General features: G+C 46.7%; 1 protein-coding gene across 16 annotated transcripts in view; it reads right to left on the minus strand.

Annotated features, from left to right (window-relative positions):
* The window catches only part of Hdac4 (histone deacetylase 4), a 250,023-nt gene that overhangs the window by 99,609 nt on the left and 136,990 nt on the right, over positions 1–13,424 (minus strand). For 15 of the 16 annotated variants that reach the window (XM_063267463.1, XM_063267465.1, XM_006245443.4 and 12 more), the window contains one exon: positions 100–341. In XM_063267463.1, coding sequence (XP_063123533.1) covers positions 100–341 — 242 coding nt within the window. Of the gene's footprint in view, positions 1–99; positions 342–13,424 lie in introns of those variants that run through there. The other variant, XM_039083931.2, reaches the window with a different exon arrangement.

Below are 13,424 nucleotides of genomic sequence, written 5' to 3' on the forward strand. Positions count from 1 at the left end.
TCACCCAGAGGGTACTGGACTCACATGTCTTAGCTCTCCACAGGTAAGCAGACCGTGGATGGAAGGACAAATGACACAGAGCCCAAGGCTGCTGCTCACCTTGATATGTTCATGCAGCTGTGCCTCATGCTGTCGGGACAACTGCTCATGCTGACGCTGGAACTCTGCAATGAGGATCTGCCGCTGGATCTGCTGCTTCTGCTTCAGTGCTAGGAGTTCCTGCTGCAGTTGCTGCTCCCGCAGTGCAGGTTCCAAGGGCAGTGAGAACTGGTGGTCCAAGCGCAGGTCCATGGGTACTGCTGCAGGGGCCACCTGCAGAGGCAGCGCTGTAGCCACGTCCACTGTAGAGAAAGCACAACACAGAAGAGCGGGTCACTCCCTCAGCAAAGACCCTGAGGTCTGGGTCCCTTTTCCCTGTAAAGCCTAGATGCCCTATCACGGTGTGTCAGTGGTCCAAAACACATCTGGTGTTCCTTGGCCAATGGCCTGACAGGTTCAAAGCACAAGGCTCAGAAATCCCAGGGCTGTGTCCTCAAGCACAAAGATCTAATGGCAATGAGAGATCTGACCAGGAAACATACTTGCATCAAGTGATTACTCCCCCACTGTTTGCCAAAATGGGAGGCCCCACTCTCAAAGAACCCCACTGCAGACCAAAGGCCCATATGATGTCATACTGAAAAGTCAATAAAGGGAAACTACAGTAAGAGCCTCCGCTAAGCCATGTGAGGAGCCAAGTGCTAGTACTTGGATGGACGAACCGCCTGTACTTTGCTTCTGCCCCTTCTCCAAATGAAGCCACTGCAGAGCTATGTATGAGCCTCAAGAACAGTGTGTGCCATAGAAGTGGTCCAGATAGACACTCGAGCGAAGAGCCTGTTGCCATGGTAAAATGAGCACCCTCTTGAAAAACATGTTTACCCAACCGACTGCAGCCAGTAAAGTGTGCTCCTGGTGGGCAGCATGAGTGTTCATCAGGGTGGTTTCTGTACTCACACTGTGCCAAGGACAGGCCACCGTAATTCTGATTTAAAGCAGAAGCCGAGTCAGTCTCAGTGCTTACAAAATTGATTCCAAATTAAAGTGAGAGAAACAATGTGGAGGAAAGTAAGTTTTAAATGACCAATGCAGGGCCAGAGAGAAGGCTCAGTGTGTGAGTAAAGACGCCTGCTACCACATCTGACACGTTCAGTTCAGTCTCTAGGACACATACAGTGGAAGTAGAGAACCAACTCTTGAAAGCTTCCTCTACTTTTACACGTGTCACAGCATGCATCACCTATTTACCCCCTCAAACGCACATATGCATGCATGCAAAATTTTAAAACACAATAAACAATAAAAGAATAAATTACCAACTTGATGAAGAAGCCCCACTCCTGCCAGCCCCTGGCTATAAGGTTCTGGTGGTTAGCATCTTATGAACCTGACTTTGATTAGAGTCCTTAATGTGGCCCTCCCATATCCCTGCTTGAGGCTAAACCTTTAGGGTCTTCTACCACAGATACAGGGTGGTCTTGAACCAAGAGCTCCCCTAAACCTTCCTCCGGGGTAAACTAATAGGCAATACTGAGCTCATAGACTTGAATAAGAAAGGTACCTGTTATTCTTGGTCCCCGGCAGTCCTGCAGCCACTCACACATAGCAAGTCTCAAAGCTGGCTTAGGTTACCAAATGACTAGATCTCTGGTTCCAGGAGTCTGCTTTGTCCATAGAGTAAGGCTGGGGAGAGCTCTAACAGTCACCAGAACCCTGGTGTTCCCCTGCAGAGAGTCCATAGGACCCAGAAGGGTGGGGTGAGCCACCATGCAGATCCTCTTGGGTTTCCTAATGAAAGTCACTGTCTTCCCATCAACAGGTTCTGGCTGCACACTAAATTCCCTCCTTTTTTTTTTTTTTTTTTTTTGGAGCTGGGTATTGAACCCAGGGCCTTGCACTTGCTAGGCAAGCGCTCTACCACTGAGCTAAATCCCCAACCCCAATTCCCTCATTTTGAACTCACATATGTGATCCTATACTTGCCACTCTTGGTTAAATGTGACTGTCCTGTCTCAGGCTTTTTAGTGTGTCTCTGATTTCCTGGGGTAGGTTACATCATCTTTCTCAGACAGAGACACATGGGGTCCCTGGTGGGCTTGGTCTGTGACCACTTTATTTTAGAATGAGTTGATTAGGGGTGAAAATTAGCCTACAATCAATCACTCAGCTCTAAATTCTGAAGTGTCTAGTTAAACTGATAATTTGGCTTAAATAAAAACTCACAGAGAATTAATGAAACCATAGCACTGTCTCACAGCTTGCAAGCTGTCTTTTCCTGTGTGTTACCTCACTTGGCCCTGGGGGAGGGGACAGGTGTGACTCCTGTGATTTTGCTGACATGACTTATGATCTACATATTAACAAAGCTGTATCAAAGATACTGTGCACAAGAGCATGCCATCTGCCCATTTCTAATTTTCACAGAAGGGTACCATCAGGAATGCCTAGCAGCTCTTTCAAATATCATATATACAACCTTTCAAAGGGCCATTTGGGTTAACGTCAAGAACATGACAGGCCATATACAGGAATAGTTTAAGTGGAAACTTAAGGGTTCCTTGGGAAAGTCAGCTGTGTTGCACGGGGTTTTGCTGGGGCAAACACATTAAGGAGTGTTTTCCTGACGTGGACGCAGGTGAAAGAGGATGTTTTGCTAAGGAAGCACTGGAAAGGACGTGTGATGAAGGAGGCTTTGCTAACTTCAATGCATGTATTGGTCTGCCTTACATTGAGTAGTTGAGCTGCATTTCTCAGGACTCTCCATAGACAGAAATGCACCAAAAAACTTCTGGTGGTGTGCTGCAGTTTCCTGCCACTTCCGGGGACTCTGCTGGTTGGCAGAGTGATGTCAGCTGAGACAGATGCACATGCTGAAGCAAGTCACATGGAGGACATGTGATGTTTGCAGGGTATAAAATAGGACTCAAGAGAGTGAGGGAGGCAGAGCTTGGCTTGCTGGTACAGCTAGCTGTGTCACGCTTGTGGGCCTTGAGTCTTCCCTTCCCTGAGAGAGGCATAGCTAAGAACTTCTGAAATTCCTGCTGGCCCCTCCTGCTGACTCAGGTCAAGGCTGAGGCCTGGCTGTCTCTGCTAGGTCCTGTCACCAGTGTTGCTAACCCAACTCTACAGAAATGAACTGCTGGGTATCTGTGAAGTGTTTGCGAGCGGATCGAGCTGCTGCCACCTGCTGACCTGTGAACTTAACTGATGATTTCCAGACAACACCGATGGGAGTTACTCCAAAGAACCTTTCTAAACAGGTCTAACACCCACTCCTCAAATCCTTTCTTTTCCACTGCCTCTGGATGGTGGGCTACAAGGGAGGTTGAAGCACTTAAGAACCATTATTAAACATAGGACCTGAAAAAATCAAAGTTGCAGATAGTGGAGTTGGAGAGACGACTCAGAGATTAAATGCACCTGCTGCTCTTCTAAAGTTCAGTTCACAGCACCCACAGTAAACCGCTCACAACTACCCAAAATTCTAGATCCGAGAAATCCAATACGTTTATCTGGTCTCTGTGGGCACAGCTGGGGGTACTGAATGCTTAGGGACTGGCAGGGCAGGGTGTACAGAGGCGGCTGGGGGTGAGGAAGGCAGCTCCAGGTAGTGGCAAGCCTGAGCTGCCCAGTAGCTCCTCCTCAGTGGTAGGGTGGAGCTTGCCCACTGGAGCAATTTCCATAATAGCACTTCCCTGTTTCTGAGCTGGTCTTAAAGCATGTGACAAAGAAGCCACATTCACACTTGGTCCAATGGGTACTAAAGTGAGTGTTGTAACAACTAAAACTCTCTTTTCAGTCAGAAGTCCATTGTACAGCATTGAGTCTTCCTATTGCAAAACAGGCAGTATAGCTCCTGACCTACAGGTCAAGCTGGCCAGCCCCCTACCAAGGAATATAAAAGGCTCACTGGGTTCTCTGAACAACAGCCAGCATGAGTGACTGTAATGGGCATTCTGAAGGTGCTTGCCATGCACTGAACACAGCTTTATCTTAAACTAAAGCTGAGGCTAGGGTAAGGCAGAGCATATCACTTATGTTGAATTCTGTTGCATCTTCATTCTGTATGCTTGATTTACTAATGTTTTAATTCCTAAGGATTCTTTTGAAATCTGTATTTGAAGCTGTAACCTTGGGTTACTTGTAAGCCAGACTGGAGAGTGAGCAGTGTCACCATGCTTACCATACATGATGAACAAGCCTAAGACTGCTGTCCCCTCTTCACGCTGGCAGTACCATGCTTCCTGACCCACAGATATCTGAACTTCCTATACAAGTTCCAACCATCCTGAAGGTCAGTTTTTGCCCAGTCCTCTTTACATAGGAAGCATGGTGGCCAGTCTCCACTTTCTAACTTCTAGGAGCCCATGAGCTGAAGAGGAAGAAGCCAAGGGCTGGGCTTGTTCTTGGCTCTGTGATGACTACAAGTCTCCAGAGGGTACCTACACTGGAGGACTGAAGAGAAAGGGGCATTGTTCCCACAGCCCACACACCACAGAATAAATAAGACCCATGTGACAGTTCACTGAGACCCCTCTTCAAGTCCACAGTGGGCCTGGGCTCAATTGTTCTACATGAGGGGAGAGGGTGGTGCTGGGTGCCAGCACTGGTCCTCCAGTAAAGTCTGCCTCAGGGAGCTCCAAGAAGCACTCCCTTGTCACAGTAAGTGTTGGGAAGGACAGAAAGCCTGCCTTGGCCTGTATCCTGAAGTACTAATCCAAAGTCCACTCTTGGCTACAGAAGGTAGAAGACAGCAGAAGACCAAAGGCCCTCTGTTACCTGAGACTCACATCCATACCTTGTCATTGCTGTTGCTTCCTCTCAAATAAGGCCACCTTGGCAGATACAAGATGAACCCTGGAACCCACACAGGCAAGGAGACTCAGCCAAGGGCTCCTGAGAACATGGCCTGCTCATCCCCACAGCCATTATCAGGAGGCCAAGAAGCCTGGCTGTAGCCTGCTCAAGTGCCAGCTACAGACACCGAGGCCATGGTTCCCACTCACTCATGAGGGCATGGCATTGGGAGCTGTGACAAGAATGACTTGTGCTATTTCTGTATCAAAACCACTGGAAATGCCACAAGTTCTCAACAGAAGCTGTTGGTGCTTTTGACCTAAGGCTCTAGGAGAAGGAAACGAAATCCTCTCTTCTTAAAGAATACAGCATCAGAACAAAAATGCCTGTATGCTCAGGAATATTCTATGGAGGGGCTGAAAACTCCTCCATAGGCTGTGCTTTGAAACACTTATCAATACAATTGGGCTCATGACGTCAGTGAGGAGACAAAGCCCACATTCAGTGCTCAGAGGAGAAAGACGGGTGTACTGGGAGCAAGACCTCCTACAGGAAAGGCCTCCAGCTCTCCCTCCCAGATCCCAATTTCCATTACGTGGGTCACTCTTTTTTCCCTGACACTACTTCACGCCATCACACAGACACAGAATGAAAGCAGCACTGTTCAGGAAACATGCCAGAGTCGAGGGTCGCCTCCATAAAGAATAACTCATTCAGCTCCAGGGAAAAATAATAGATATTTCAACTATGTAACCATAGCTTCCTCTCATTGACATTTGCCTGTATGGGGGTAGGGGGAGAACAAGAGTGGGAGGAAGGAGCGTGAGGGCACTGGCTGTGCAGAACTTGAATCTTGCAATATGGCATGTTATCCACAACCAAGGGAATAGTCATCAAGGAAAAGGCAAGAAGGAACATAGGTACTTAGCGGAGTCCCAGATTCTCTCTCACAGTGTCCCTGGGAATGCCACATACCTAGCAAGGTTAAACACACTTGGGCCTAACTTTCTCTTGCTTCTTTGTGGCATGGGCAGTCCAGAAGGTATAGTCTGGTTAGAATAAATGCAGTGTTTATGAGTGAAGTCCAACAGCAGGTGACAAGCTAAGGTGGACAGGTCTTTGGAGTCCAAATTTTTGGGACAAATAATCATTGCCTTATCTGGGGCAAGCATATGAGTGATGCCAAGAAGCAAGGTCTACCCAGCACTGTCTGGTGGGCACTCCCACAGACTGCCTACATCCAGGAAAAAAGCTGTTCAGTATTATCGCTCTTCTACCTGCACCACGGCCACTCTAGGACTCAGGTGCAGCTGAGCAGCCTCTGAGAAAGCAGTGTCCTAGGCGACTGGGGTAGGAGGGCAAGGAGTAGGAGGGGTGATGTGGGTCAAAACATACCCACATGCTTGCTTGGGTATCTGGTCCACAAGCAAACAGGAAGCCAGCCATAGAAGTTTTAAAGGTCTTAAAGGTCCACCTGCTCCTACATGGCCAGGCAGCATGGTCTCCTGCACAGCTTCTTACCCAAGTTTGCCTTCTCTAACTTCTTCTGGCCTAAGTCCCACAGAATTCTCCCATCACCTTTGGCATACTTCTTGTTCTAGCTTTCTTCTCCTTCTGCAGGAGCTCAGGGCCAATCTGACTTGGAAAGGAAGCACGAGAGGCAAACCTGCACCTGTGGCACCTTGGCTGTGGGTAGCCCTCCAGATGGAAAGTTATGCCATCAGAAATGTGAAGACACTCAAGATCCATATCTTGCTGCTGTGTCTGTCACTGAAAACGGGAAGCCATCAAGTCTGGACCCTGTGCCATGACTTCTTTTTCTCCTGATGTTCTGAGACTGCCTTCTTGGGCTCCCTAGCCTGTGCATAGACCTCACTGGCCCCTCAGTGCAGAGTCCTGTACTCCAGACAAGGGACACTTCTCATAGGTATGTCAGGGTCATTCTGGATCAAGTAATTGGCACCACCTTTTCTTCTGGAACTTTGAATGCATGACAATGAGTCTCCTGTAATAATCCTTTAACTTTCTTTCCCATTTTCCTATCTCTCTTTTTTCTTATACCCAGTGAGATTTCCTAAAATGTATATCCTCACCTTTTGAAGTTTATCATTACTCCTGCTATTCTGATAAACCACAGAGTCACATTCAAAGACCAACAGCTCCTGCACGTTTGTTAACCAGATCCACAGCCTTTGGGGTATGGAACAGCTCAGGTGTATCATCGGCAGTGTTCTTTTCTCCGAAGTCACTGCTTCTCAGTCTGGCCTGGGGCTACCTGTCTCAGGGGGAACAGAACTGAATGGATTCTCACACCGAGGGCATCAGTCAGGGAGTTCCCGGCTTGGTGCCTAAGGCCTCTGCTTCCAGGCCACCTTCTCTCTCTTAAGAGAGGTCTGTTGCTATTTTAGCCCTGCAGAATGAAGGCTGAGCCTTGGAGGCACCTGGCAGACATCATGAACACAGTGACCCAGGCCTCTGTTCTAGTTATACATACAACTCCTCACCTTGACTTTGTCTCCAGGCAGAAGACCTTTGGGCCATAGTCTGCAGCAAAGAACCTTTGATGGACACCTTTAGAAGGGACACAGCCATGCAGCACTGCAGAGGGAAGGGCTCTTCTGCCTCCTTATAAGCAGACTGCTTGCCTCCACTTCTTTTCCTGAGGGAAAGGCACTCTGTGGTATCACCCAGTCACTCTAGTATTCTAGACAGGGATCTGCTAGACAAGCTGAGGTTCCCAAACCTACTTTCCACCTTCCAAGCTGTGGTCCATGTGCCCCTCTCACTCTTGCTGCTTACAACCCTTTGTTAGAGGTTCGTTCATTTTTAAGAGTGTGGAGGACAATTGCAAAAGAACGCAAAGCAAGGCCAGTGAGATGGCTTAGGAGATGTGAAGACCAGAGTTCTAGCCCCAGAGCCCACATGGTGGAAAGAGTGAACTAACTTGCACTATGGGCATGTAGGCTAGCACACAAGCACTCACACACACACTCACACTACGCACGCACGCACGCACGAGTATACAAAATAACTGGTTTTTCAGAGTATAGAAAGCAGAGAGAACTGTGCAATGGACCCCTCACCTGGTCCTTCTCATACTTTCTATGCACCTATCTATACATCTTTCTTCACACCATTTTAATACATACACGCCCGACAAAAGTCTCTGGAAGATTCTTATAGAACACTAAGATACTGTCAGCATATCCAAGTAAGTTAGTAAGAATTCCATGCTATCATGTGACCAGAAAGTCACCCCACTCTTCATCTCAAAAATGGATTTTTCACTGTTTTTGAATCAGGACCCAGTAAGGTCAGGCACTGCCAGAAAACTGTATCTCTCAAAGATACTGTCATCTGCCAGCACATGTGAAGGATTCCCCACACACACACTCACACCCACACACACCTCTCATGAACACATGCCAGCTACAGACTGGCTACCTGCCCTGAAGCTCTACTGATGACGCTTGCCTGGATCAATGAACTCCCTGCCCTGGCTTTCTGCCAAGTGGGATATGTTCTTAGGGCCTGGCAGATCTGGCTATGATTTTCCAGCAAGAGCCCGGGAAGCTAGGAGACTGGTGGGGCAGCCCAGGTGGGTGTCAGCAGCTAAGCATGGCTGTTGCTAGCAGCACCCTTCTGGGTCCATGGTTGCTTCTTCGAGTTCCCTGGGTTCTTTCTACAAATGTTCTCTGCCTTGTTACTCTGACTAGAGGGTTTTATAAGAAGGGAGGACAAATACTTGCCTTTTTCTCTCTCTCTTTCTTTCTTTCTTTCTTTTTTTTGCCAAGTTTCAAAATTAATCAATCAGTCTTCTAGTGTAGGCGGTGTGTTTTACAATATCCTAATGACATGAGTCTCTCTTACCTACAGATCTCACAGATACTCAAATAGTCCTGTCTGCAGTCACAGGGAGTCTTGGGGCTGTCCTAAAGTTTTCAGAACAGTTCTATTATGATGGGACATGATGGCCTGTTCTGGCTCTTATAATTTTCTTGACCCTTATGTAGGTCATTGTTTAGTAATTAGCCTTGGCTGTTAAAATTCATGCTACTATGGGTTGGACATATGGCGTATTATGTTCTTATTGTTATTCTTGTACATTTCTAAAGTGAATGAAATTATACACATGTGTTTCGACCTCCATCTTGCCTTGGCACTTGAGAACACAAAACTTATTAAGACCATTACTGAAAAGTACTGAAGAGCCCTATCTAGACTCTACTCAAAATTCTGACTTATCTGCAATATCCTTTCCCAAAGATGTCTGAAATGGAATTACAATTATTTATTGTGCATCTGAGCATATAGATGCAATTGTATGAAGAAGTTACAGTGGAAAAGTCAAAGGCACCTTCCAGGGCAAACATCTAAGAATGTTTTGCACCAAGTGGGCACAACACAGTGGCAGGGCCTGAGCCTCACAGGCAGGAGGTCTTCTGTACCCGCTTTCTCTGCCTCAGTGCAATGCTTGTAGGACACGCCCAAGAACGTTGTTAGTAATTCATCAGGACAGAAACCATGCTTGAGAAAGGAAATAGAGAAGGTATAGACAGAGGATACCCTGTGGCATTTACTTCTCAGTAACCAATCTGTAGAGAAAGGTATTGTGGGTGCAGATATGGGGAGGCACACAAATGGGCAGGAGAGACACGCCATACACAGCCTCTGCTGTCTATATTCTCTAAGCTGAGCTTTCAGTGCATGGTTCTGGAAGGAAAAGGCAACATTCTTTTCCTAGGCACCGACTAACCCCATGTTTCTTCTTTAGATGGGAAGGTAAGCTAGTGTCCAGTCCTCTGAGAGAGAGGTTCTGCTCCAAGTGGGAAACCAGAAAGCTGCTCGTGCAGCTCCTTTCCTTCCTGGTATCTTGGTCTGTATCAGGCCTATAGGCTGCTCTGCTGGATACACAGGAGCCCATGGAGTCAGCGCAACTGTACCCTATCAGACAAGTGGGAAATGCTGAAACAGCTTGTCTAAGTAAGTTGCTTATCCTAGCTAGTGATTGCCAGGCCTAGAAAAAGCCCTGGTATACATAGTTGGCATCAGCCCAGGGAGACCCAGGTTCAGGAACCAAGCCAAGGCCGAGGTCTCATCTCACTGCAGCCAGCTAGTCTCTGGGGACCCCCACTACACTGACAGAATCTGGGAACCCTGCAGCCAGAGAACCTGTACTTTGGAACTGACATTCTACCACTACATACATTCCTTTCAGCAGAAATATTCAGATATATGATTTTCACACACACAGATACACAGACACACAGACACACACACACACACACACCTCTGCTGTCATATGTAAAATGCTCTCTTGGTAGTGTAGGAGGATGAAGAGAAGTAGAATGGAGGTCTCCTTCACATGCCTGGCTGAACCAGAGCTCATGGTCTGGAAGCACACAGTGAAATAGCCTCTGTGAGTCTGGAACTCACTGGCCACACAAAGGAAACCGGCTCTACAGAACAGCGTGCAGCCTCTATCCAACAGTCTGTGTACTTGACAAGTTCAAGCAGGAGGTCCCTGCACCCCAGCGGCAACAAAGATCATGAAAATAGGAAACTGAATGCACCAAGGTTCACTGAGAAGGTACTTATGGTGTGGAAGGCTCTAGAACAGAGTAAAGACCTTGAGCAAATAGCTGGAGTAAGAGGGAGGGGTCAGTAGGCTCTTGGCATCTGGACACTGCTGCTGACCAAAGAAATCTGCCAACATTGCTGCCCTTACAACTTCCTGTCTCGGTAAAAACAATACCCAAGACCCTGGATATATGCTCACAAAGGTGCTGATGACTGCCCAATCCCAGGTCCAGCACGAGGGAGCTGGCTTTTCTTTCGCCTAAGTTTCTCCTCTGCAGCCTCCATGGAAGGCCCTGAGTGCTCCAGGGAAGTCTTGGCATGCTTTGCTCAACCTCAGAGGTCCACAGCTGCTTGGGAGTCCCGTGTGTCATACCACACCCCAGCCTCCACAGTGAGGGGGAACATGGAGAGGCTCTCCTTTCTAATCCACCCACCTACTTCCCTGTATACTCAGTATTCCCGCCTGGCTATCCCACATGGCAGGAAGGGGGAGGCCAGCATATGTCTCAGTCTTGGGATTCAGGTTCCAGAGTTAGGTCTTATATCTGCCAGAATTCTGGAGAGGCAAGATTTAAAAAAATCAGTGGCTTAAAGTTTTCTAAGTGGAAGATACATACCATACAGAAACACAACCAAGTGGGAAAAAATGCAACACAACATTAAGATGTCTCAAAGAAACCACAGAGCCACCCAAACAAAGGCCACACACCCGCATGTGTAGGTGAGCTCTTCCTATAGAGCGACCATGGAAACAGGAACTAGAATACTGGCTCACCTCTGGGACAAAGAGAACAGTTGAAACATTAGTGCAGAAACACATTGACACACGTGGCCAGAAGCCAACAAGCTGCAATCTGATGGGAGCCCCAAAGTTTGGAACACAAAAGCTATGAACAGTATCCATTACAAGACCAACCACCTTCAGCAGATAAATCTCAAGAGTACAGAACAAAGTAGCAAGGCAGAGCCTATGGATTAACCAGGTTTGTGACATGTGCCAGCAACGCTGCAGATGGTCCCTGGGCCCGGGGGCAAACAGCTATTTCTAGATACCCCCAGGGACAGATAAAAACTGAGTGAACATTTGATATGATCTAAGCATAAAAATGGTATTAATGGTGTCGTACTCACATTGGAAACAAAAACCCTTGGTGGTCATGGTAGCACTTGGTGGGCAGAGGCAGGAAAATGACTGAGTTCTAGGTCAGTTCTGCCAAGATATCAAGTTCCAGAGCAGCCAGTGCTACATCAGAATCTCTGTTAAATAAACAAACAAGCAAACAGATATGCATGTGAAAGAGACAGCTCACTGTATAAACCTGCTTGCTGGCAAGACTGATGACCTGAGATTGGTACCCAAAACCCACAGTGGAAGAAAAGAACACACACACACACACACACACACACACACACACACACACACTCTCTCTCTCTCTCTCTCTCAATCTCTCTCTCTCTCTCTCTCTCTCACACACACACACACACACACACACACACACACACAAATAAATCAATTCTTGGAAAATACAGGACAATGTAGAAACTTGTATGTGACAGTAAGACTATAGATTCCTAAGTTAGAGGTATATCAAGAAATTAAACAATTTCGGAATGTTGCAGGATATTTGATCACATTGTGAACTTCAAAATTATCTTGTTTACTGGAAAAACCTGTTTCTAGTTGTGGTGTGGCTTAGCCTTAGCACACACCTTTAATCCCTCTGGCTAGAATACAAATGCGCTTTAACACACCTCTTCAATCCCAAACAATGAAGGTACAGTTTGTAGAAGGAAGCATCCATGTTGAAATCGATGTCTAATTGAGTGGCAGACAAAGTAATGAATCAGAGAAAGATCTGACAGAATAGTATATGCCAACTCTCATGAGAAGAGAGAGGAAAAGGAAGCTACTCGACGGGCAGTGCTGGGAGAGAGGAGGCAGTTTTACAGGGATAGTTGTATAGAGACAGGTTGCAGAGAGAGAACAAGCCAGGCACAGGAGAAGACAGGATGAGCCAAGAATGAGAAGAAGCCAAAAGACTAGAACAGAATGCCAAAGTTAGTATTAGACTAAGCAGAGCAATTCAGGAACAACAGAGAGAAGCCAGACTGAGTCAGAGTGGAGCGGTTTTGAGCCAAAACAGCTGCACTGACCAGCCAGCAAGAGCTCAGAACTATAAAGGAAGGGTGAGCTTATTCAGCAGGAAGACTCAGAGGCTAAGAACATTCTAGGGCTAGATAAGGCTATACAGAAGCTAGACGCTTCCAGGACTAGGCCTAGGTAAACCTCTGAAATGACAATTACTACAAGAGAAATAAAGGTTACGTTTACATCAGAACAAATGCAAAACAGAATAAATACATGAGTGAAGAGAGAAACATGCATTGTGTGCTCACATAACAAGTTAAAAAACAAAAACAGGTTGGGGATTTAGCTCAGTGGTAGAGCGCTTGCCTAGCAAGCGCAAGGCCCTGGGTTTGGTCCCCAGCTCCGAAAAAAAGAAAAAAGAGGAAAAAAAAAAGAAAAAAGAAAAACAAAAACAAAAACAATGGATTCTCTGAAATGACTAAGATGCAGACAAATCCAGATAACAAGGATTCAGAAAATAAAGAAAAGTCACAAATTAAAAGGTAAGAGACGGGGCTGGGGATTTAGCTCAGTGGTAGAGCGCTTACCTAGGAAGCGCAAGGCCCCGGGTTCGGTCCCCAGCTCCGAAAAAAAGAACCAAAAAAAAAAAAAAAAAAAAGGTAAGAGACAAGCAGTGCCACAAGAGACGTGTGGTAATGTGTGAGCACGCCGCGTGCTGGGGCTCAGGCTTCATCTCAGGCACGTATGCTTTCATTTACATACATTCATACATATGTACATACATACAGAAATATTATAGACTAAAAAAACCAGTTCAGATATGACAGTGATTTAAAGCAATGCACTTCAGAGTCTACGTCAAATAGGCACACTTCTAAAAACATAACATTCTAAGTTGCTAAGACGAAACTGGTCAAAT

Source organism: Rattus norvegicus, chromosome 9 (assembly GCF_036323735.1).
Source record: "Rattus norvegicus strain BN/NHsdMcwi chromosome 9, GRCr8, whole genome shotgun sequence".
NCBI lineage: Eukaryota > Metazoa > Chordata > Mammalia > Rodentia > Muridae > Rattus > Rattus norvegicus.